General features: G+C 40.7%; 1 protein-coding gene and 1 long non-coding RNA gene across 2 annotated transcripts; one reads left to right on the top strand and one right to left on the bottom strand.

The window, feature by feature from the left end:
* Nucleotides 1–805: 805 nt before the first annotated feature.
* Nucleotides 806–7,240, top strand: LOC129444533 (uncharacterized). The gene is made up of 3 exons (XR_008644525.2): nt 806–3,056; nt 5,779–5,873; nt 6,036–7,240. It is a non-coding gene; the product is annotated as an uncharacterized lncRNA (long non-coding RNA).
* Nucleotides 7,241–7,482: 242 nt separating this feature from the next.
* On the bottom strand, nt 7,483–18,353 carry LOC129444532 (uncharacterized). Its single transcript, XM_073866349.1, has 5 exons — nt 18,340–18,353; nt 18,038–18,114; nt 11,403–11,568; nt 10,685–10,975; nt 7,483–10,558 (listed from the first exon to the last, which is right to left on the bottom strand). Exons 1-5 carry the CDS (start codon nt 18,351–18,353, stop codon nt 10,414–10,416), a joined length of 693 nt encoding a protein of 230 aa, XP_073722450.1. The 3' UTR covers nt 7,483–10,413.
* Nucleotides 18,354–21,485: the final 3,132 nt, after the last annotated feature.

A 21,485-nucleotide genomic window follows, 5' to 3' on the forward strand; every position in this document is an offset into this window, starting at 1 on the left:
TATCTAATATTGTAAAGGAACCTATCCCTTTTTCGCCTTGTTTGTTTTTGCTTAATGACACATCATCTCTTAAACTAACAATAAACAATCTGCGTCTTCTTCTGGCTGGTTTGACAGCCGCCAAAAGAATGATAGTCTCTTGCTAGAAACCACCACATACATTATTAGTGAAGAAATGGTTTTCTTCTTACCGGGATATTGTCCAGCTAGAGCTTTCAACAGCACGTTTACATCATGCTAAAGCTACTAATATTGATTGTTGGTCAGAGTTATTAGAGAAGTTGAATGAAATGATGTAGGTAAGAATTTTTTGTGTTTTTTTTTTCTCTCTCTTTGAAGTGGATATGCATATTATGTGTCATGTATAAATGAAATGGTAATTATGTTGTACATAAACTCTAATTAGCTTTGTGATTACTATTTAGAATATTGAGTGGATTTGTATGAATTTCATAGTTGTGAAGGAGGAACACAGGATGTACTTGATATTTCCAAAATGGAAGATGGTTGAGTGGCAAGGGGATACGGGTGAGAGATGCGTGTGTGTGTGTGTGTGTGTGTGTGTGTGTGTGTGTGTGTGTGTGTGTGTGTGTGTGTGTGTGTGTGTTGTTGTTGTTCTTTGCTTTGTGTTTTTTTCTTTGTGTTTTTTTTTTTTTTTTAGGGCTCTATACCTTGAGCTAATCTTGTTTAGGGGTTGGAGGGTAGGCTTGGGTAGGATGGGTATGGGGGGAGAATATAAGAAGGTGAAGGAAATAGCCATTGCATTAAGCAATATTTCATTGTCTCTATTATATATATATATATATATATATTTTTTTTTCTTCTTTTTCAATGATAATGATGTATAATTATTGTAGTGTTTCCCCCTTTTTTTCTGTTTCTTTTTCCTTCTTGTAAAGGTGGTGTTGTCACCTCCTACATCTCCATAATCATAGTTATAACATAAATAAAGAATTGATCACAAAAAAAACTTAGCAATTATGCTAATTCTAAATCATAACTTTATTTTGAGTGGACAAGCAGTTGTATAAAACTTCGTAACTGCATTGCTTTAACATCTGTAACAAGCAAGAGGAGTATAGTATAGAGGAGTTTCTCATCCCGCCCTTAGAGAACAAGATTATTTGAAATAAATAAAACATAAATTCAAAAGAAAATATATATATAAAAAATGTTAATAACAATGTATTTTACCTTTCAAATCTGAGAGCAATTCTGGCCCGAGTACGACCCCGTCACCCAAACCGTGGCATTGGTTTTAACCCGACTGGACCCGAATGTAAACTGACGTGTGTGCAGTCTGCAGCCCCGATGCTCCATTTGTTTATATGACGATAACACCAAGGTAACCGCTAAAATTTACATTTTAAAAATATCTGACATGTCTGTCTGAACGAAAATTAACCTATCGCCAGCCACACAATGTCGCAAGCGCTCTTGCAAACAGAGGAGAGGTTTGAAAAGGACTTTGACACACACATGCGAGAGTTCAGGGCTTCTCGGGTCCATTCGGCAAAAACACATTCATTTTAAATAACCCGAGATCTGATTATTGTACCCGACCCGTGTCCGAGGCATGCCTGAAACTTTTAGACCTAACTTTCTAGACCTAGAGCTAATCTAGGGTTTGTTGATCTCAGTTTAATTTTAATTCAAGTTGTGTTGCACCCAGAGCCGGATTAAATAAATGGACTACACTAGGCAGGCTGCATTTTTTGCCCCCCCCCCCCCATCGAGGTTATTTATGAATTGAAATCTGAAACTTACCAAAGTTACTAATAAAAGTGAATTCACATTTTACATAGCCTAGTCTTTGCTTACAAATTGGTTGTTTGTATACCAAATTAAGTCATGTGTTGTATATTAACCAGTCTATCAGACAATTTTTTGCTAAATTTATTATTTATACGTCATTACACGGCTCTATTAAATGCTATTAAATTATCCTCACCTTATCCATTGGGAGTGTCATTGTTAAGGCAGTAGTACAAGTAAATAACCAATAGGTGTCAGTAATCCGCGGGAGAGCTTCGCTGCATATTTCTCTTCAAGATTGAGAATCGCAACGAAATCCTCATCGAGCAACACGTCCACTCCACTGAGGTAAATGTCCTCAAAACACTGGTTATTTATGTTTCAGTTATATGAATTATATAATAACAGTTTTTATATTATGTATAACAGTTTTATCTCGAAGTAATGGTAGTGCTAAACTCTAATGTATCGTTTCTGAGGCTGTTAGATTTTTCTTTACGCTATTCACGTTTGTGAAGTGAATTTAAAGCACATATTGCTTGCATTTGACTTAGCTAGCCACTATTCATTGGTTTTGTTATCATGTTTGGTATCTAACGTGATTTTTGTGGGGCTTAAAGAAAAAAAATCTTGACCCCGCTAGTTCTGCCATTGCAGTCATGAATTATTATGCAAGGAACTGTTTTTTTTTTTTTTTTCTCGTTATTATACGTAAACATGCCTTATATAACGTAGGGAAATGATGGTTTGTCCTTTATTTATTTATTTTTTGCAGCAAACATGTCTGTGTCCTTAAAGGAACTCTGTCAGGTACAGATTAGAACTATGAACTTGAAAATCAACCATTCTGATGACTGGCGTCCTCATCCGAGTCACCACCTCAGACAACAACAGTCACAAACTCACTAACACAAATACACTCAGTAACGTGCTTTATAAAGTCTGTGTTAACCTATGATATCAGTTATTGATGTATTTTAAATATTTACGTATTAGGCTTATCATACATGCATTGAAGTTTTAAAATGTATCTAATATAATACTGTAATTAAATTGAATGTTTTGGATACCACCATTAAATTATTTTGTGCATGTAAAACACAAGCAGCAATGTTTTTATTGAATTCAATTTTGAATTAAATTGAATGTTTTGCATAACACCATTAAATTATTTTGTGAATGTTAAACACAAGTAAATGTTTTATTTATTGGAGATAAAATGGCTGTTTAATTAATATAATACTTCTGTTTGTTAGGCACTGTAATGCTTCTGTGCAGAAGGAAGCCCGTGAGCCACGAAGGTAAGTTTGCGAGCAGATTCATTTCCACTTATTAGACAGCAGTCCGCTCATCGTGTTTTGTATTGCATCACTTAAAGATCGTAAACCTTTAAAATCGAGTTTAGTAAGATGTATACTACAGTCAGCTTTGGTTAACTATTGAAGCATCGTCTTTAAGGCTCAATGTGACCGCAGTATTTGTTGAACACTGCTGGCAGCGGCGACGTCTGTGTCCGTACCATTTTATCAATGAAAGCATAAGTTCGTATCTCTCTGCTCCCGAGCCATAAAGCTCGTCTTTAATTGAAATAATGTTTAATAACTTAAAAAATACGGCGTTTTTTTAATTTCCTGAAAAATAATGGTTTTGGAGATACGGGGATCCCGCCCGACAGCGGCGAAATTGTAGATGGGACATTTGTAAAAAAAACAAATTCCCCCTCTGTCTGGGCCCCATCCCGCCAATCGGGCCCTAGGCACGTGCCTAGTTTGCCTTTGGGTTAATCCGGCTCTGGTTGCACCACTTAAATTTAAACACAGATTAACAAATCTTAGATTTGAACTTTAAACTGTATTAAACCCTTCATCTGCGATTTATTTTGTCCGCCATGTTGAATTTTTCGGTGTAATTAAACAGCAACAATGTTGACATTGTCATTCAAAAAGGAAATAAACAGTTTATGCAAGCAAATGTAATGTGATTTTTGTATTATAAATCACCTACATACACCGGTAGGCTAATCTAAAGGTCTGATTCAAATAAAAACATTTGACAATCTTTTAAAACAATTGTACTGATTAACATATCAGGAAATATTGTGACAGGAAATATCGCAAAGCTCAGATATTGTGATAGGGGAGACCGGGGCTGGTTGTCTCGCGGGTTGGTTGTCACACTGCTTATTACAGACACACTACATGGCGCTGTGGTACAATTTTGATATCAATTTGTTAGCCTTTAATAGCTTACTCATTTGCACTTGTAATTTTGCAGAGCAGACACAAAACATTGAGGTTAGGAGACAATTTTTTATTTTTATGGGTCAGAGTAAATTTTCATGTTGGTGCTGTTTTTGTGTTGAGATCTTGTAGGATATTAGTCATTTAAAAACAAAACACTCATTAAAAAGCTAAAAGTAGTAGCTTTATTTTGAGTCATCTTTTAGCGATCAAGTTAAAGCCGTGTGGCAGCTAGCTTAGCATGTTTGTCAAGAAGTCAGTTGGGGATGGTTGTCGCATAGCTTGCGGGGTTGGTTGTCACATGTGAGTATTGGACATGTAGACCTTTTAAGACTGTTTGTCTGTTTGTTTGTTTTTGTTTGCTGTTAAAATAAAATAAATAAAGCATTAAATAAAGAGGTTTTAACACAAAACATTATTTCATTTTATTTCTCAACACAGTGGACAATAGGCTTTATGCCCAGCTGCACTACTTCCTGAACTTCAGCCAGCTTCTTGTTTCCTGTCTGCCATTATTGGAGAAACTGATTAATCCAGGTGTGCCTGACCTCAGTAGTCACAACAACAATAATCAGACACAACTGGATTAATCAGTTTGTCCAATAATGGCAGACAGGAAACAAGGAGCTGGCTGAAGTTCATAGTGCAGCTGGGCATGAAGCCTATTCAAGTAACTGATCACCCACTTTAATCCCATTGTTTAAACATAAGGGGCATTAATAACAACTATCATAGGGGTGGATTCATATTAAAACTTATTTGGAGTTTCTAGCTTAAAAAACTAAAAAGTTACACATTATCTTTTCAGATCCCAATTTATCACTGAAATCCTATTGAACCTCTATAGGGACAACCAACCCCATACCCTGTGACAACCAACCCCGTGATGGGGTTGGTTGTCACATTGTGTCAGAGTGTCTTTGATGGTTAATTACTTCCTGTTACAATACATTCTAAAATTAAAAAGTATACACATTTAAAGCCAAGACTCCAAAGTTTCATTTCATGTAGGAATTACTGCTGAATGATTTTTTGAAGATGAGCAATTCATGCATGAGTAAAAATTGTGACAACCAACCCCGGTCTCCCCTATAATGAACAAGATGTGTCGACGCATTTGTCATTAAGCGCCACCGTGTGTCCGTTCATTCACTGTCTTTCATCTGACTGGAGCGCGCGTGACAGAGGAGAAGCACATATGAGCATCGGTAACTTTTTGAGCCGCCAAACTCACTTTGTTGAGACGTTATAATAAACGCATCTTTGAATAGCGCCACCACGTCCGCGGTATGTGTTTCTAATCATTTAGCCAGACATTTAATTGTAAAAAAAACATATTTAAACCTCCTCATATGCAAGTTTAAAGTTAATCCCTCACTTAGATTTAAAACAGAGTTTAAAGTAATGGAGCAACAGGATTAAAGATAATCTAGATTTACTGTAAGATTTAAACCTGGATCAAAATGACAGTTTAAATTTAAACCTGTTTATTTTTAAACAGGTTTAAACTTTGGTGCAACGGAATTATTAAATAAGCTTTGATTTAAACCAGATTTTGGCCTAATCCTTGTTGGTGCAACCCACCCTTAGTGTGTTAAAATAATCCACAAAACAGATATCTGTCAAATTTGTTGCATAGACAGATAATGAAAAAAAAAACATTGTAAATCAAATAATGTATTTAACACAAGTTACATAATAATATATGAGCACATTTTAGACAATACTTTAACTCTCCTATTCATTAAACTTGTAAGTCTTTCTGTCTTTATTTCACTTGAAGATGCATCCCAGAGTTGATGTTTGAATATGAATTATAGTGCTGTCCACCTCACAGATCATTCATATAATGATGCTTCATAGACTCCTGAGACTAAGGTCAGAAGATAGTATTCAAACTGTACCTTAATTTTTTTAAATTAATAAAAAACTATTTAGATTAAAAATTAAAATAGTCAGTGCTGCTTTTTTGCAGCATGCAATAGTTTATTAATTAATAATTAATTTCAGAAGACATGATTCCTTTTTCCCATCTTTTAGGTACTCTACAGAACATATCTTCCAGATGTCATTTTGGCCCCCTCAAGGGACTTACCATCTTACTTCCCAATATTCCAGTCCAAACCAGCCTTGTTTGAACATGGTGAATTCACCAACAATCCAGAATATACTATTTAGTGTATTATGGCATGTCGATGAATAAAACTGTTTGAAAACTTCATGACGCTCACAGTAAATGTAGTATTTTTGAAAGCTTTAGTTTGGGGGTGGGGTTGAAATCCACTTTTATGCACTGAAGGATCCCATATTGAGGGCTTCTTGGTATTACAGAGATACCAGCATGTTTGCGTCTTAGCAGGTGGCATTTTTATTGTTGCCTTTTCCTAATATTTTCCTTTATTAATTATTCATGGTCAAATCCTGTACATAAATCTTATAATAATTCAATGATTTCTGTTTAGTTCCACCAAATTTAAATTGTTATAGGACATAAATACATGTTTTAAGATAATGCACACTTTTTTGCATCAAATACTGTATATGCATATGGTAGTAGTTAAGTGTTTGGAGTTTCATGGTGAATTTTATCAATTTTTGCATCAGTGATTCTGCGATCGATCCGGTGGTCTGTTTAAGAATGCCGTGAACGTGCACTTATCCTACACCTGGCTTGACATAGCTGCACGTTCTCATCCTGGCTTAGCAATGGTGCAACAGACTAAGCCAGGATGGGCTGATTAAACTAGGTCAAGCTGGGCCTTTTCTGTTAACCTGGCTTTCTTAATTCTACTTTTGTGCAACACCCCCCTGATCCTTCATCGTCCCTACCCAGATAGCACGTGTATGTCAGTAAGATGTCTGCTAAATATCTGAAATACATCTGGTATGTAAAACATCTGATAAAGGTCTTAGAAAGAGCTGTTATATATATTCTAAATCAAAAACATCTGGCAGACATCTACAGTATGTGTCACTTCTTTTACGAAACGCCTCAGAGACGTATATGAACAAACACTTAAACAAGTACATCTTACAGATGTAAACACAGCATAAAAAATAGACGTATCTGAGATGTATGTGTGCTATCTGGGTATTCCCATCCTATATTTTTTCTTCTCTCTTTATAGTATTGGAATAAACTGTTTCAGGTTAGGTTAAAGGGGAACAACAGAAAGTGACATTACTGATAGTCAGAACAATACACTGCACAGGGAGTTAAAACCATCAAAAAACTCAAAAGTCTTTTGTCACCAAGTCACTGGTCAAGCTCTGGGCAGAATGTTCACAGGACAAGTGGGCAATAAAGGATTGCAACCATAAAATAAATCCAAGCATATCAACCAGAAACTACATCCTAACCATAAGCACATTTAGCAGTCGAGGACCAAGCAAACACATGCACAGAGGACATCAGCTGATGTTTTCATCAACTAACACTGGACCCAGGCCAAATAAAATAAAATAAATGAAAGTCAATGAAAAAGAGAAACAGAAGAACAACAATAATGATCAAAAAGAAAGAATTACATGCCTAAAAATAAAAAGTATTTTTGAAATTCTTGAAATAGAATTGGCATTCTATTTTCATATTATATATGAATATTTCAGCTCATTAAATGTTATTTGTTTATGTAAAGGACATTTTATTTTTTAAATTGCAGCCTATTTATTAAATTTGTTTATTTATTTTTATTAGGCTCCTCTCTATTTTTCTGGTAAAAACAATAGCCGATTTTAAGAATTTGTGGATTTAACATCCTTGGGTAAATAAGATAAAATGTGACTTGATACCTTATTTCTGATTATGCTCAGAATTATGGGGGAGGGATACATTTAAAAATACCCGACAACCAAGATGAGCCCAATGTCATAATGATAAGATTGCCTCTCAATTTTCCAAATTGCTCCACTAATAAAATATTGAAAGGAAAAGCTACCACACCCTTGGGGTCTATTTGAGTAGTCTATAGGCTTAAGCGAGAGGCACCGTCTCCCACTGGAAGTTTATCAAGACGTGTCGCAGTTTTACAACTAACTGAACAGCAAACCAAGGTATGATTTTGATTAGTCTCCCTTGCCACCTCGGTAATATTTTAGTGGGACATGTTATGGAGACGATGTTAATAACTGTTCATTGTGACGCGTGTTTGTGTGTAGACCCCTATGGTATTAAAGTTTTTAAATAAATATGCTGTTACTGACTGCACGTTATTTTGCTGTCTGTTTTAAGAAATGTAGACATCCATGGTATTAATTAAATCGACACATTTCTTAAATATGCAGTTGCTGTGTTTCTTGTTTCCAGAAATTTAGACATCAATGGTATCAAAACAATTTATTTGTAATTTTTTCAGCAATTTTAGAATGTTTAATCTTAAAGTAGCATATACACAAAATTGTAGTATTCACAGTACAGAACAGTTCTGCATACATTGTAACACAAACTAGTTACAATATCTAAAGATATTTAAGCAATATCGCTCAAGTAGGAGTGTGATATAGCTCTACGGCCTCGTGCCTCTGGCCTAATCACAGCCGTGATGATATAGAGCTATATCACACGATTCCGAGAGCGATATTGCTTTTATACAACAGTTCGACGGCACACGTTTGAAAAACGAAAACTAGAAAACAACAACGGAGTTATTTTAAAAGCCTCTTTGTTTGAGAACTACTTCTTCCGCCACGGATTTGAGGGCGGCCAGAATGACAGGTAAAACTTTCGGCTGCTTTGAAGCTCATAACAACTCAATGGACGGAAAAGCCGTTACTTTATATTACCGTTTCTTGGTCACAAAGTGTAGTTTTAAGATTAGTTCAGTCGAGAATGTATATGTATTATATTTAAATCTGCAGTCGATTAGTAAAGATAGCGCCTGTTTGAACGTTTGCTTAGTGAGATTCGGTACGAATGAGAACCAAAGCATGAGCGGACGTCAGTGTTCACTCGCCCCGCTGACCACAGCCCTCTCTGGGCTACATGTCTGACAGGGATTCCCTGGCTCTCATGTTGGCCTTGTTTGTTTATGATCACCAAATGAGATCAAATCAGCAGTATTTGGCGTCATCATCAAACTATTACTTGTTTTTTTATTCATATTTAGTGTCTTTTGTGTTGTTATTGTTTTGGCGCGAGGTAAAAGTTAATAAAACTATACTTGTATAACGTTACTATTGCTTTCTCATTTATTCTTAACGTGATACGAGCACTCGATTATTATTATTAAACTTTGTTCTTGTCAGTACTATATAAAACGTTTTTTTTATAAGTGTCAGAGAGATGTTTTTGCATGCTGCTTATAAATAACGGTATACCAGTGGCGATATCTCATAACATGTTTTAATAGTCACGTCACGATAAAGTAAATGATCAATGTCCACATTTAAAAGCTGCAGTGCTTACCTGCAGTTCCACGGTGTTTTCGCGTTCTGATAAGAAATATAGCTCCAGAAAAAAAACGAGTGTTTATATTCCTCTTTCCAAGTGTTAATCGTCCACACGATGTGACAAGACATTTCTCCCATTAACTTTAACGTAACATCCAAGAGCGCTGATCTTTGACGGAATAATAACTTCCGATTGGGGATTCACAGACTGATTTATGAGCTAGTAAACTAATGAGACACACGGAGAGTGATTCAAAACAGCTCGTCTGTGTTTTTCCATTCAGAGATGAGCCTGCTTAGGACCTCCATTCACTAGGTGGCGGAATGATACGAAATGTGAAGCGGTTACAGTGCTGATATCAGCACAATATCGCATAGCTCTTAGCCAATCAGATTCGAGAACCAGAAAGAACTGTTGTATAATTATGGATAGTGCACTGCTAAGAAACCAAGGTCTTCTTGTAGCACATCTATTCCAAGGCTGTCTCTTGCTCCACCTAATGGGTCAATATGCCCTTGAAGCTGTTGCTGATGTTCTTCAGATACAGTAAACTGATTGTCTGGGACAACTACTTCCGGAGGCAACTGAAGCTTGGGTAAAGGGTTTGGGGTGTCAGTAGTGACTCCTTGTGGTGTGTCATGAAAAATTCCACGTATTCCTGTTCGACCTCGACGTTGCATTGCAAGGCAGCCTCTTACAAAAATCTGGTATGGGGACATGTACCTGGCAGTCCTCAGTCTGTGGTAATTCCACTGATTTACAAACAACTGTAAATCCCTATTGAGTCTGGGTAGGTACACATAATGCAAGGCCCACGTGTTTCTCATTGGTATGCTCAATCATCCCGTCGTCTTCCAGAAGTGTAAATATTGAGTGGTAAACATTAACAGTACCTCTCCAAACATCTCCCCATAATCTTTCTATTCTTTGATTGTGGGTGCTCCTGCCTCTCATTGCACTTCCTCTGCCATGCCCTTGGGATACTTCCATGAACAGACAAACGGCATTGCTTTCCCCACCATGGTCACATCATACTCTGGAAGGTATTCCATACTCCACTGTTGCATTCACAAAATGTTCCATGACTGTGACACTTCTGTTGTTATTAGAAGCTTTAAGAAATACCACAAGCCTGCTGAACCCATCAATTCCACCATGAATCACAATTCTCCACCTGTAAAGACATCAGAAAACATACATGAGTAATATTATACAAGGTCAATTATCAGAATGTAAACAGACATCATTTTACTCATTAAATCTACTAAATAAAAAATTTTAAACAACTTTTACAACATACCTGATAAGCTTATGATTCCCATCAATGTGCCAGAGAGAATTCGGCCCAGCAACTCGATAGACCCTCCTCTGAAGCCGATGAGACATAGCTCTGTAGGCAGCACCCTCAGGATCAATTCTTAGCATGCTTGCCCTCATATGTCTTTGTACAAGTATTCCCTCTGCATACAGCCTTGCTCTGACTGCTTCTGGTCCAATTTCATAATTAACACCAGTTAACTGTCTTATCTGCTCATCAAGCTGTAAGTCAGAGATCCTGGAGTAGCGTCCTCTTAAGGAAATGGAAAACTCCCTGTAAAGAAAAACATCAACTTGTAATAAGCAGATGATTTTAGCCAAAGTGATGTACAAACAACATAAATGATTCATAATAAGAAAACAATAACAATCTGCTGCAATAGACTCTTTCTAAATTACCCAGATACATTACAGACAGGCTAAAGTGTGTGTGTGTGTGTGTGTGTGTGTGTGTGTGTGTGTGTGTGTGTGTGTGTGTGTGTGTGTGTGTGTGTGTGTGTGTGTGTGTGTGTGTGTGTAACATTTATGCTGTTTACATTTCATATTGCTTGCAGTCATTAATGAAAGTTCGTAAGATCTGTAAATATGTTTAACAAAACAAGAAAAACTAGACTACTATTTACTTAGTATATAGGTTTTTAAGCAAAAGTAAAATGTTTTTGGTTGCAATATAACATTATGTTTTAATAACTTTTTCTAACCTTAGCCGATTCTTAATTGTTGAGCACGAGACACCCATAATGTCTCCGATCTGACGAGCAGTAAAGTTGAGGGACAGTAGAAAGTTGAGCTGCTCAATAGTTATGTCCCGTCTTGGTTGCCCAACATGACCAGTCCTCAGAAAAGGAGACTGGTAACTTTGTGCACCTAGAAAAGGGAAAATGCCTTTAGTTTTTGTACACGTAATATCAAACAAATACATAATAGTGCATTTCTGTATAAACCTTTATACACTTGTATTTATGTAATTGGACATTTTGATATTCATACATAAACTTTAATGTTGTTAAAGACATTTTATGTTATCTCTTAACTCTTAACTCCAATGGAATTTCTTGTTTTATTGAATCAATTAATTACACACTTTATGATCCACTGTCTAAGCTATATTTATTGTAGGTTTTCATATTTAATAAAATGAATATGAATAGCTTAGCCCTAACGAAAATGTTCCCCAAACAATATGCTATCATATGGTCTCTTAAATTTACACACTCAAGCATCTACACAGCATATACATTGAGAACATTTTTGAATCAACACAACAGAAAAGTACTGCACTGGGTTACAGCTGACAGAGTTAAAAAAAAAAACACTCAGTCTTTTGGGAAAGACTAGTAGGGAAAATGTATATGATGATATAAACTTACCGGCTGGTGGCTGGTTTTAAACATTGTCCTGAATTTCTTGCAGTAACTCTTCAGCAATAGCAATCATTGTATCTGCGGCATCCACTTCAATGAGCCTCCTCCATGCCCACTGCAAACTCCTAACCATTGTCTCCAATCTTTTAAAAATAAAGTAATCTAGATCAAACATCCACAAATAAGACTGATGTTTTACCACCATCCAATAAAAATTTGATAGACCATTGTTAGATTACTGCCTCAAAATAAAACCACTATGTGAGTCTGCTAAAGGAATAAATATCATTAGTTAACTTACCTTGTAATTAAAGAGTGAACTGTATCCTCATCAACATTATCTGACATGCACAGACGTGCAGATTCTTAAAAAACGCGTTTGCAATTGTTAAGAAAATTTCGCAAAGCCATGGCTCCTCCGACTGGTATGGGACTGGTATTTTGAAATGCTCCCGCTCTCCTTTGTCATAAAGCCACGTGTATCCGCGGTAGCGCCGACGTGTACGGAACTAGGATTACGTCCTAGTATTACTCATGATGGTAGGTCACGTGCAAATGCATTATTCATGCTGATGTCACCAATGATATGTTTAATCAATATTATGCAAATCTCCATGTTCTGCTGCTTACCATTGGCTAAAACGTAGACGTCTGTACACGAAATTACGTCTTTAGACGCAATAACGTGTACACGCGTTATATCGTCTGTACACGTAACGTCTAAACGAATTAATGCCCTGTTGGCCTTCCATAAAGAGAAGAACTACCTGCATGCTCTCTCTCTGTCTCGTGCACGTGTTTAACAGGCGTTCCCTCTCGGGAGGAGGGAGTGTTTTGCGTGTGCATTTTTAAAAAAATATGGAGGGGCGGTTCTTCTAAATAATTCGGGAAAATCTTCCGCTATACCTTTAAATTTCAGTAATTGTAACTTCGTTACTTTTTACATTTTTTATTAAAAAAAACTTTGTTACAGGTTCATTACCGCTAAAAGTAGTGGAATTACAGTAACGGAATTACTTTGTAACCCGTTACTCCCGTCACTGTTTTTAACACAACTTGTGTTGTCCCTTTTATTTATTTTAACATGAAAAAACGCCCTAAATGGAATGACACACACAATGTGTAAAAAATTAACACATCATTTTTTGCAGTGTACTACATTTTCAGTAGGTAGGCGGTTTCGGATGCTACTTAAGTACACGTACCTCTGAATCTCGTGAGAAATGGTCAAAACTCCCGGTAATTCTTGCATAACCTTTTACGTATACTGAGGTTTCGGTCATACTATTTGTTCACCTACTGCTTTTTGGCTACTTTATAGTTTGGCAGTATGCGGTTTTCGGATTTAGCCAGAGTTTCTCATTTTTTATATATTAGCAGTTTTCACTCAGGAAGTTATGCCTCAGTCTTTAACTTTTAGCGGACGACCATTAGAACGAGAGCGAGATAAGGACATCCACATTAATGGGTCAGTGTTTACATATTACAAAAACACGCACATAAAACTTATGACTTAGCTATGATTAACTATGCTATTATTGGCTAGCAGAGATTGGAAAAGTGCACACATCTTTACTCAAGTAGAAAAATAGATACTCATGTTTAAAAATACTGTACTCTAGTAAAAGTACTGACTACACTTTTACTTAAAGGTAAGAAATATGGGCTCTTTCACGTACTCAAGTAAAAAGTATCCATTAATACCTGTTTTACTGTCACGCTGGTAACTGGACTTGTTAATTTTAATACATTATTACAAAAAGATTTCAGCTTATGAAGCAGCTTACTAATCTCGGTGGCATGTTTACCCACCACACAATTGCTAGCCTAATGGGCACAAGCGGTTAACTTATTTACTGACTTCGGCCCAGATACATAGAAAAAAATCAAACAACCAGTAAAAAGAAGACTGTTTCTTAAAGGCGGAGTGCATGATCTCTAAAAGTCATATGTTGACATTTGAAATCAACTAAACAAACAATCCCCTACCCCAATATAATCTAGACCTTCTTTTGATAGACTTACACATACGCAACCCAGGCAACGATGACGGTTAGTAGACATGCACCTTACAGCTGATTGGCTACAAGTGTATTTTGGTACTTGGCCCGACTCCCTTTTCCAAAGTTTTTTTTAAAAAAATCGCTCGCTCAAATCTTCTCTATGCTCTCGCCAGGGGCGATTCTAGGATTTTCATTTTAGGGGGACTCAGCCCCCCAATGAGAGTATAATAGAATAAATAAATAAAAAATATATACATTTTAACACAGTGTAAGGGAATGTCTATATACAAAGAGTGGCAGAGCTAGAAATAAATGGGGTTGCCAGGGGTGACCAAAAGCTATTTTATGGAGTCCATAGTCCATGAAAGAAAAAGATGTGCAAAACGCATCAAAAAAGCATTAGGAAAATATTCCTATAGGCTAGTGCACTGACAACATGAATTACTGGCATGTAAACATAATGTAAGGCTGAATTTTAAACTTTTCTATTTCTCACATATGATTTACTGTCTGTTAATGAAACAAAAGATCTCGTTAACTGCAGTAACTTTTGTAAAATCTAACTCCTTGATACACCTTAAACAACACTTTTGGCAAACAGTAATTGAGCCTATTTAGTATTTATCTTTGTTACAAAGTTATATTTAAACTGATTTTCTCTTCTTCTCTTATTTGGTTATCTTTAATGACAGAGACTTCAACAAGTAGGCCAATAAGACCGAATGCAATAAAAAGTTTAAGATAATCAATTGTTAACTATGATATGACTAAGACATCTATTTTGAGACATGTTAACTAATGTGTATTTGTCCGTAAACGCAAAAGACGCAAACATGAACTAATTTAGCTGTGTGCGCATGCGCTATTGTTGGGTTAGAATCACTGTGCCACGCACATGATGCGTTTTCAAGTTCAAGGCAGCAGTCTAGTCTTATCAACACGGAAAAGATCACTTCAAGAAAAAAACATGGCGTTGAGTTCTGTTGTAAAACAGTACAAAGAGAAAAACAAAGCCCAATCTATAAGCATACAGGTGCTGGTCATACACTGAAAAAAAATGATTCATTGAATTTAATCAATTTTTTTAAGGTAAGTGGTTGCAATCAATTTATTTAAGCTACATTTAAACAAAAGTTTTATATTTTGTTTTACTTTACTAATCTTTTTTGTTTAAATGTAGTTTAAATAAATTGATTGCAACCACTTACCTTAAAAATTGATTAAATTCAATGAATCATTTTTTTCAGTGTATAATTAGAATATCATCAAAAAGTTGACTTATTTCACTAATTCCATTCAAAAAGTGAAACTTGTATATTATATTCATTCATTACACACAGACTGATATATTTCAAATGTTTATTTCTTTAAGTTTAGCTGATTATAACTGACGACTAAGGAAAAATCCCCAAATCAGTATCTCAGACAAATTTGAATATTACTTAAGACCAATACAAAGAAAAGAGTTTTAGATATCTTGGCCAACTGAAAAGTATGAACATGAAAAGTATAAACATGTACAGCACTCAATAATTAGTTGGGGCTCCTTTTGCCTGAAATTACTGCAGCAATGCGCCATGGAGTCGATCAGTCTGTGGTACTGCTCAGGTGTTATGAGAGCCCACTTTGCTCTGATAGTGGCATTCAGCTCTTCTGTATTGTTGGGTCTGGCATATCGCATCTACCTCTTCACTGTGTGCAGGTGTCAATGTCACAGGAGTGACGATCTTTTAGGCGGAACCAAAAGTTGGGAAAGTTTGGTTCCGCCCGGATGTTTCCGCCCGGACCGGTAAGAGAAAACACCGGACATCCGGTAGCGTCGCGAACGCTGTAATCAGCCAAACTACGCACAGCTGGGAGTTATTAAGAGGAGCGCCGGGTGATTGGACGAGAGCAACACCCAGGAGGGTACTTAAGAACAGTTTAAACCACAGTCTTGGCTGATGTTATCCCTGTTGGTGGTGTGTATCGTAGCGCTGAGTTGGGCTCGCCGGATACGCTATTTGGATTGCTGTACTTGCTCTCTCTCTCGGTTGGATCGTAGATCTACATTGATGAAGATATCGAAGACCTTATAGGTTGAATATTAGACGGATACTGATGCTGGATGAGAGAAACGAAGGAAGAGGAAACTTACCATTGTGAGTATACACCTGTGGAAAAGTGGTGTTGGCGGCTGGAAAACGCCCTGTCTATGCATCTGGAGTTATTACAGTGTGAAGTCAACCTAGGACGAAGAAAGTACAGTAATTGTGAGTAACAAAATCCCTTGATGGAGGTGTTTTACATGTACTTGACCTGTATATCGTTTTGAGTGTTTTCAAGAGAGAGTGAGTGGCCCTACCCCTGAACCAGCGTGGTGGGTGAGCCGAAGGGTCCTTGTGTTGAAGCAGCTACAGTGACGAAAAACAAACACTAGGCCGTGCTACCATCTCCATATTCTCGCCCAGAGCGAAGTGAAGGAAGACGGGTGTCTATTGTGTGCACTGAGCGTGGTAGCGTAGAGTCTTTGGATGTAGAAAATTTCACTTGAAGTGGTGCTGTGTAATGCTGTGTATTGCAGTGAGATTGCTGTGTCTTGTCAGACGTAACCCCGCCTCCAGTCACTCGTCCCGGGACGACGAAGAGGAAAGCGGCCCTAGATAAAACCTGTATATGATTATGCTGTAGTGTGTTTCAGTCCTAAAAGTCACTGAGTGGCATCTCGAAGTACTTCTCGCAGCCAACGCTTGGCGGACTTGTGTGTTGGAGTGGCGGTGAAGAACTGTGCGATTGGCGGTGTGTGTATCACATATAATATTGTTACCTTACTTGTGTCTTTTCCATCATCACAGAGTTGGAGGCGAAAGAGATCCGCCGCCCCGAGGTCTCAACGAAAGGGCACCCCGGTCCAGTTTTCGATTTGACTAACGGGTCTCGAGGAAAGGGCAGCGCTCGACCCGGTGTGCCGGCGTGACGTTCTCGCCCCTCTGTAAACCAACGAGCTCGCCGAGAGGGTTTGGGTCCCCGGCGTCCCATTGAAACCACTGTCCAGTCGACGTGTTGTGCAGCCAGCCAGCGTAAGCCCGCCACCCTGTACAATACCATATAACCTGTTATGTCTGCTGATTAACAGGGAAGAGGAGTGTGTCGTGAGAGCTGTGCAGAGAGCCATACCTACCCAGAAGCTGTAACCAGCGCAGAGGTGAGAGAAACCCATGAAATCGATTCACTGTGTCCCTGTGTTCCAGCAGTCATCTGTGGAGAGAAAGAGAGCCAGCGTGAACGCTGAGATACTGAGCTGTGAAGAGAGCCATACCTACCCAGAAGCTGTAACCAGCGCAGAGGTGAGAGAAACCCTTGAAACCGATTCACTGTGTCCCTGTGTCCCAGCAGTCGTCTGTGGAGAGAAAGAGAGCCAGCGTGAACGCTGAGATACTGAGCTGTGAAGAGAGCCATACCTACCCAGAAGCTGTAACCAGCGCAGAGGTGAGAGAAAACCTTGAAAACGATTTACTGTGTCCCTGTGTCCCAGCAGTCGTCTGTGGAGAGAAAGAGAGCCAGCGTGAACGCTGAGATACTGAGCTGTGAAGAGAGCCATACCTACCCAGAAGCTGTAACCAGCGCAGAGGTGAGAGAAAACCTTGAAAACGATTTACTGTGTCCCTGTGTCCCAGCAGTCGTCTGTGGAGAGAAAGAGAGCTAGCGTGAACGCCGAGATACTGAGCTGTGAAGAGAGCCATACCTACCCAGAAGCTGTAACCAGCGCAGAGTCGTCTGTGGAGAGAAAGAGAGCTAGTGTGAACGCTAAGATAGCGAGCTGTGAAGAGAGTCATACCTATCCAGAGAAGCTGTAGTCAGCGACGAGGTGAGGGAACCATTGAAAGTCGATTCACTGTGCCTTTTGTGTCCCAGCTGTCACCTGCGAAGGAATAGAGAGAACAAGTGTGAGTGCTAAAAGAACGAGCTAGGAAGGAGAACCATACGTACCAAGAGGCTGCAGTCGGTGAAGAGGTGAGCGAGCCCGTTGAGACCGATCCACCGTGTCCTCGTGCCCCAGCTGTAGTCTGTGGAGAGAGAGAGAGAAAACAGGGAAGGAGAGTGAGTCAACGAGCAAGGAGCTGTGGGAGATAGGCGGCGAACCGCCGTGCGCTGTATACAGGTACACGGACAAGAAAAGTCCATACCAACACTGATTGTGATTTATTCTGCCTCCAGGAAGGAAGAGGAGCGCGCCACGGGCAGAGAGAACCAGAGGCGGGAGCCAGTTCCCCGACGCAACCCCCCCCTACCCTCTGTCATTCATTCGGCCGTGGCCCCCTGGAGGGCAGAGCCTGATTTTAGTTTTAATTCCCTATTCCCCAAGTCCCCGTACATTTTAACTATTTAAATAAATAAAGAATATTTTTTATACTTACCTGTCCTCGTTGTTGTCTGGTCATTGGGTTGGTTTTGGGGACCTCCTCAAGGTGGAAGTTGAGAAGGGGCGTGGCTTAACCACTAGCAGCCAGCCCCTGGCTTGTGACAGATTTTGGCGTAGTCGGCAGGGTTCCACCTCGAGTTGAGTAACCAGACTAGCCCAATGACCGACAACGCGGGGCCCGCAGCCCAACCCCGTGCGGTGCCTGTCTTTATGGGCAGCCCTTGGGTCCAAAAGTATGGAGGGACAGAGTCGGGAGTACGACTAACGGAATGGAAGGCCCAGTTGGAGTATCTAGCCGACCTGCAAGGCCTTAGTGTAGCCCAGCGGCTCCAGTTCGTGTTGAACTACCTAGAGGGAGAAGCGCGGCGAGAAGTACAGGCCGCCCCTGAAGCTGTCCGAACCAACGCCCAAACTATATTCCAGTTTCTCACCGAGCAATATGGTGATCACACCCCCGTAGCCATCCTCCGTTCCCAATTTTTTAATAGTAAACAAGGCCCCCGACAACCCATTAGAGCTTTTGCCCTGAGACTGCGAGAGCAGTTCACCCGGCTACAGACCCGCCGCGATCATGGGTTAGGAGATGGAGAGACTTTGCTGCGCGACCAATTCCTTCTGGGGATGAAAGAGGGCCCCGTGAGACAGAGTCTGAGGGTCCAGTTTCGGAGAGACCCCGACCTCACATTTGAAGATCTAAGGAAGGAGGCGCTAGCGTTGGAGGGCGATGAGGTTGAGGTGAGTGAGACCCCAGTATGTGCGGCTGTAAACGAAAGCGTGCCACCACAACCTGAGCGCACGGATTGGAAGCAGGCTCTGAAAGCAGAACTTTTGAAGGACGTCCGGGAGCAGATGTCAGAACTATCTAAGACTCTTCTGGGAGAGCTGCGCCAAGGTAGGGCGCGGGAGGAACCAAGGCCGGCACCCCGAGAGCGAGTATACTCGGAGAGGAGCCGAGAGCCACCTGGTCGTGTGGCCGGGACCCCTCGAGAAGACCCGGGAAGAAGGGACAGCTCAAGGCAACAGATGATCGGGCATAGCCCGGTGGCAGAAGTAAAAGTGTGTGGCAAGTGGATTCAGTGCCTGGTGGATACGGGCTCACAGGTAACGATGTTTGCAGAAAGCCTCTCCAAGGAGATATTCCGACAGGAAGGAACAAAGGAACGGAGGCCCCCTGGCTGACGTTGAAAGGCGCTAACGGCTTGGAAATCCCCTACATTGGCTATCGCCTGACGGATCTGGAAGTGCATGGGGTAGTTGTCCCCCAAAAAGGTGTGATCATTGTTGAAGATAGGTGTTTGGGCGCCCACCGAGCCCTATTGGGCATGAATGTCCTCTCTGAATGCTGGGAGGAGATATTCCAGGCTAGGCCTGGTCCGAGGATCTCACCTACTGAGAGGCCCAAGTGGGAGCGCGTAGTGGCCGACTGCCGCCGGGTCCAAATGAACCAGGTTCGTAGAGATCGGGAGGAAGTGGGAAGAGTAATGTGTCGTTTTGCTTTGTCTATTCCCCCTAGGAGTGAGGCTATCGTATGGGCAAGAGTGCCCCTTTGGGAAGCGAGCCCAGAGGAGTGGGTGTTGGTAGAGCCACACACAGATTGTCCACAAGTGGAGGTAGCACGGGGACTAGCGGCGGTCCACCGGGGGAGGATCCCTGTGAGGGTACGAAATGAGCACCCCTATGCAGTACAATTGTACCGACATCAACGACTGGCCCGGCTGACGATGGTCACGCCCCACCAGGTGAGAGAAGAGAGGGACGTCAGTTTCTGTCAGGTGTGCCCCACTGTGATCGAGGTGGCCCTGACTCAAATGGATGCCCCGACGAGTAACCAGGGGAGAGGTGTGCCAAAACACCTAGCGGGTGAGTCACTGCAAGGGGATGACCTGGGACAGGTACAGACACAGAAACTGCAGGCACTCCTTCGGAAGTGGCAACATGTGTTTGCGAGGCACGATGAGGACTATGGGTGCACCAGGGTGGTGGAACACCACATCCCCACTGGGGATGCAGGGCCAAGTAGGGAGAGGTACCGACCGATCCCACCTACCTTGTATGCGGAAGTACGTACACTTCTGCAGGGCATGTTGGGCCGGGGCATCGTCAGAGAGAGTAGTAGCCCCTGGGCGGCCCCCATCGTGCTCGTACAAAAGAAGACGGGAGCCTGGAGGTTCTGTGTGGACTATCGCAAGCTGAACCTGGTATCAAAGAAAGATGCTTTCCCTTTACCACGAATTGAAGACTCCCTCGCTAGCCTCACGCAGTCAGCCTGGTATTCCACCCTAGATCTGGCCAGTGGATATTGGCAGGTGCAAGTAGCCGAGGTAGACCGGGAGAAGACTGCCTTCACGACCCCGTTCGGACTATTTGAATGGGACCGGATGCCTTTCGGGCTCTGCAACGCTCTGGCCACCTTCCAGCGCTTGATGCAACGCTGCCTTGGAGGTCAGTTGATGGAGTCAGTTTTGGTATATTTGGATGATGTGATTGTGTATTCCCCAGATTTCGATTCCCACCTCCGGCACCTAGAGGAAGTCTTTCGAGCCATGGAGAGATACGGGCTGAAGCTGCAGCCGGACAAATGCCACCTGCTGCGGCGAGAAGTGAAGTTCCTGGGCCATGTGGTCAGCGCAGCGGGGGTGGCCGTGGACCCCGAGAAAGTCTCTGCAGTAAAGGATTGGAACGTGCCTAAGACTGTGAGGCAAGTACGATCCTTTCTGGGGTTCGTGGGATATTATAGGCGATTTATTAAGGATTTCTGAAAGATTGCCAAGCCCCTTAACCAGTTGCTGGTTGGCACGGGACGAAGCCGGGGCCGTGGATCGCCCTCTATTAACTGGGATGCTGATTGTGAGATGGCTTTTCAGAGGCTGAAGCAGGAATTGTTACAGGCCCCCATCTTGGCGTACGCTGACTTTTCCAAACCTTTTGTCTTATATACAGACGCGAGCAACCTGGGACTGGGGCCGGTATTGGCCCAACGGCAAGAAGGAACAGAGCGGGTGATCGCTTATGCGA

The sequence above is a fragment of the Misgurnus anguillicaudatus genome, chromosome 3 (assembly GCF_027580225.2).
Source record: "Misgurnus anguillicaudatus chromosome 3, ASM2758022v2, whole genome shotgun sequence".
NCBI lineage: Eukaryota > Metazoa > Chordata > Actinopteri > Cypriniformes > Cobitidae > Misgurnus > Misgurnus anguillicaudatus.

Bases quoted from the DNA above. Each gene is read 5' to 3' on its own strand.
- LOC129444532 (XM_073866349.1), bottom strand. The intron at 11,569-18,037 runs GTACGTATGGTT...TCCCTTTTCTAG, and splicing joins TCACCGACTGCAGCCTCTTG to GTGCACAAAGTTACCAGTCT. The intron at 10,559-10,684 runs GTATGTTGTAAA...ATGTCTTTACAG, and splicing joins GGGAATCATAAGCTTATCAG to GTGGAGAATTGTGATTCATG.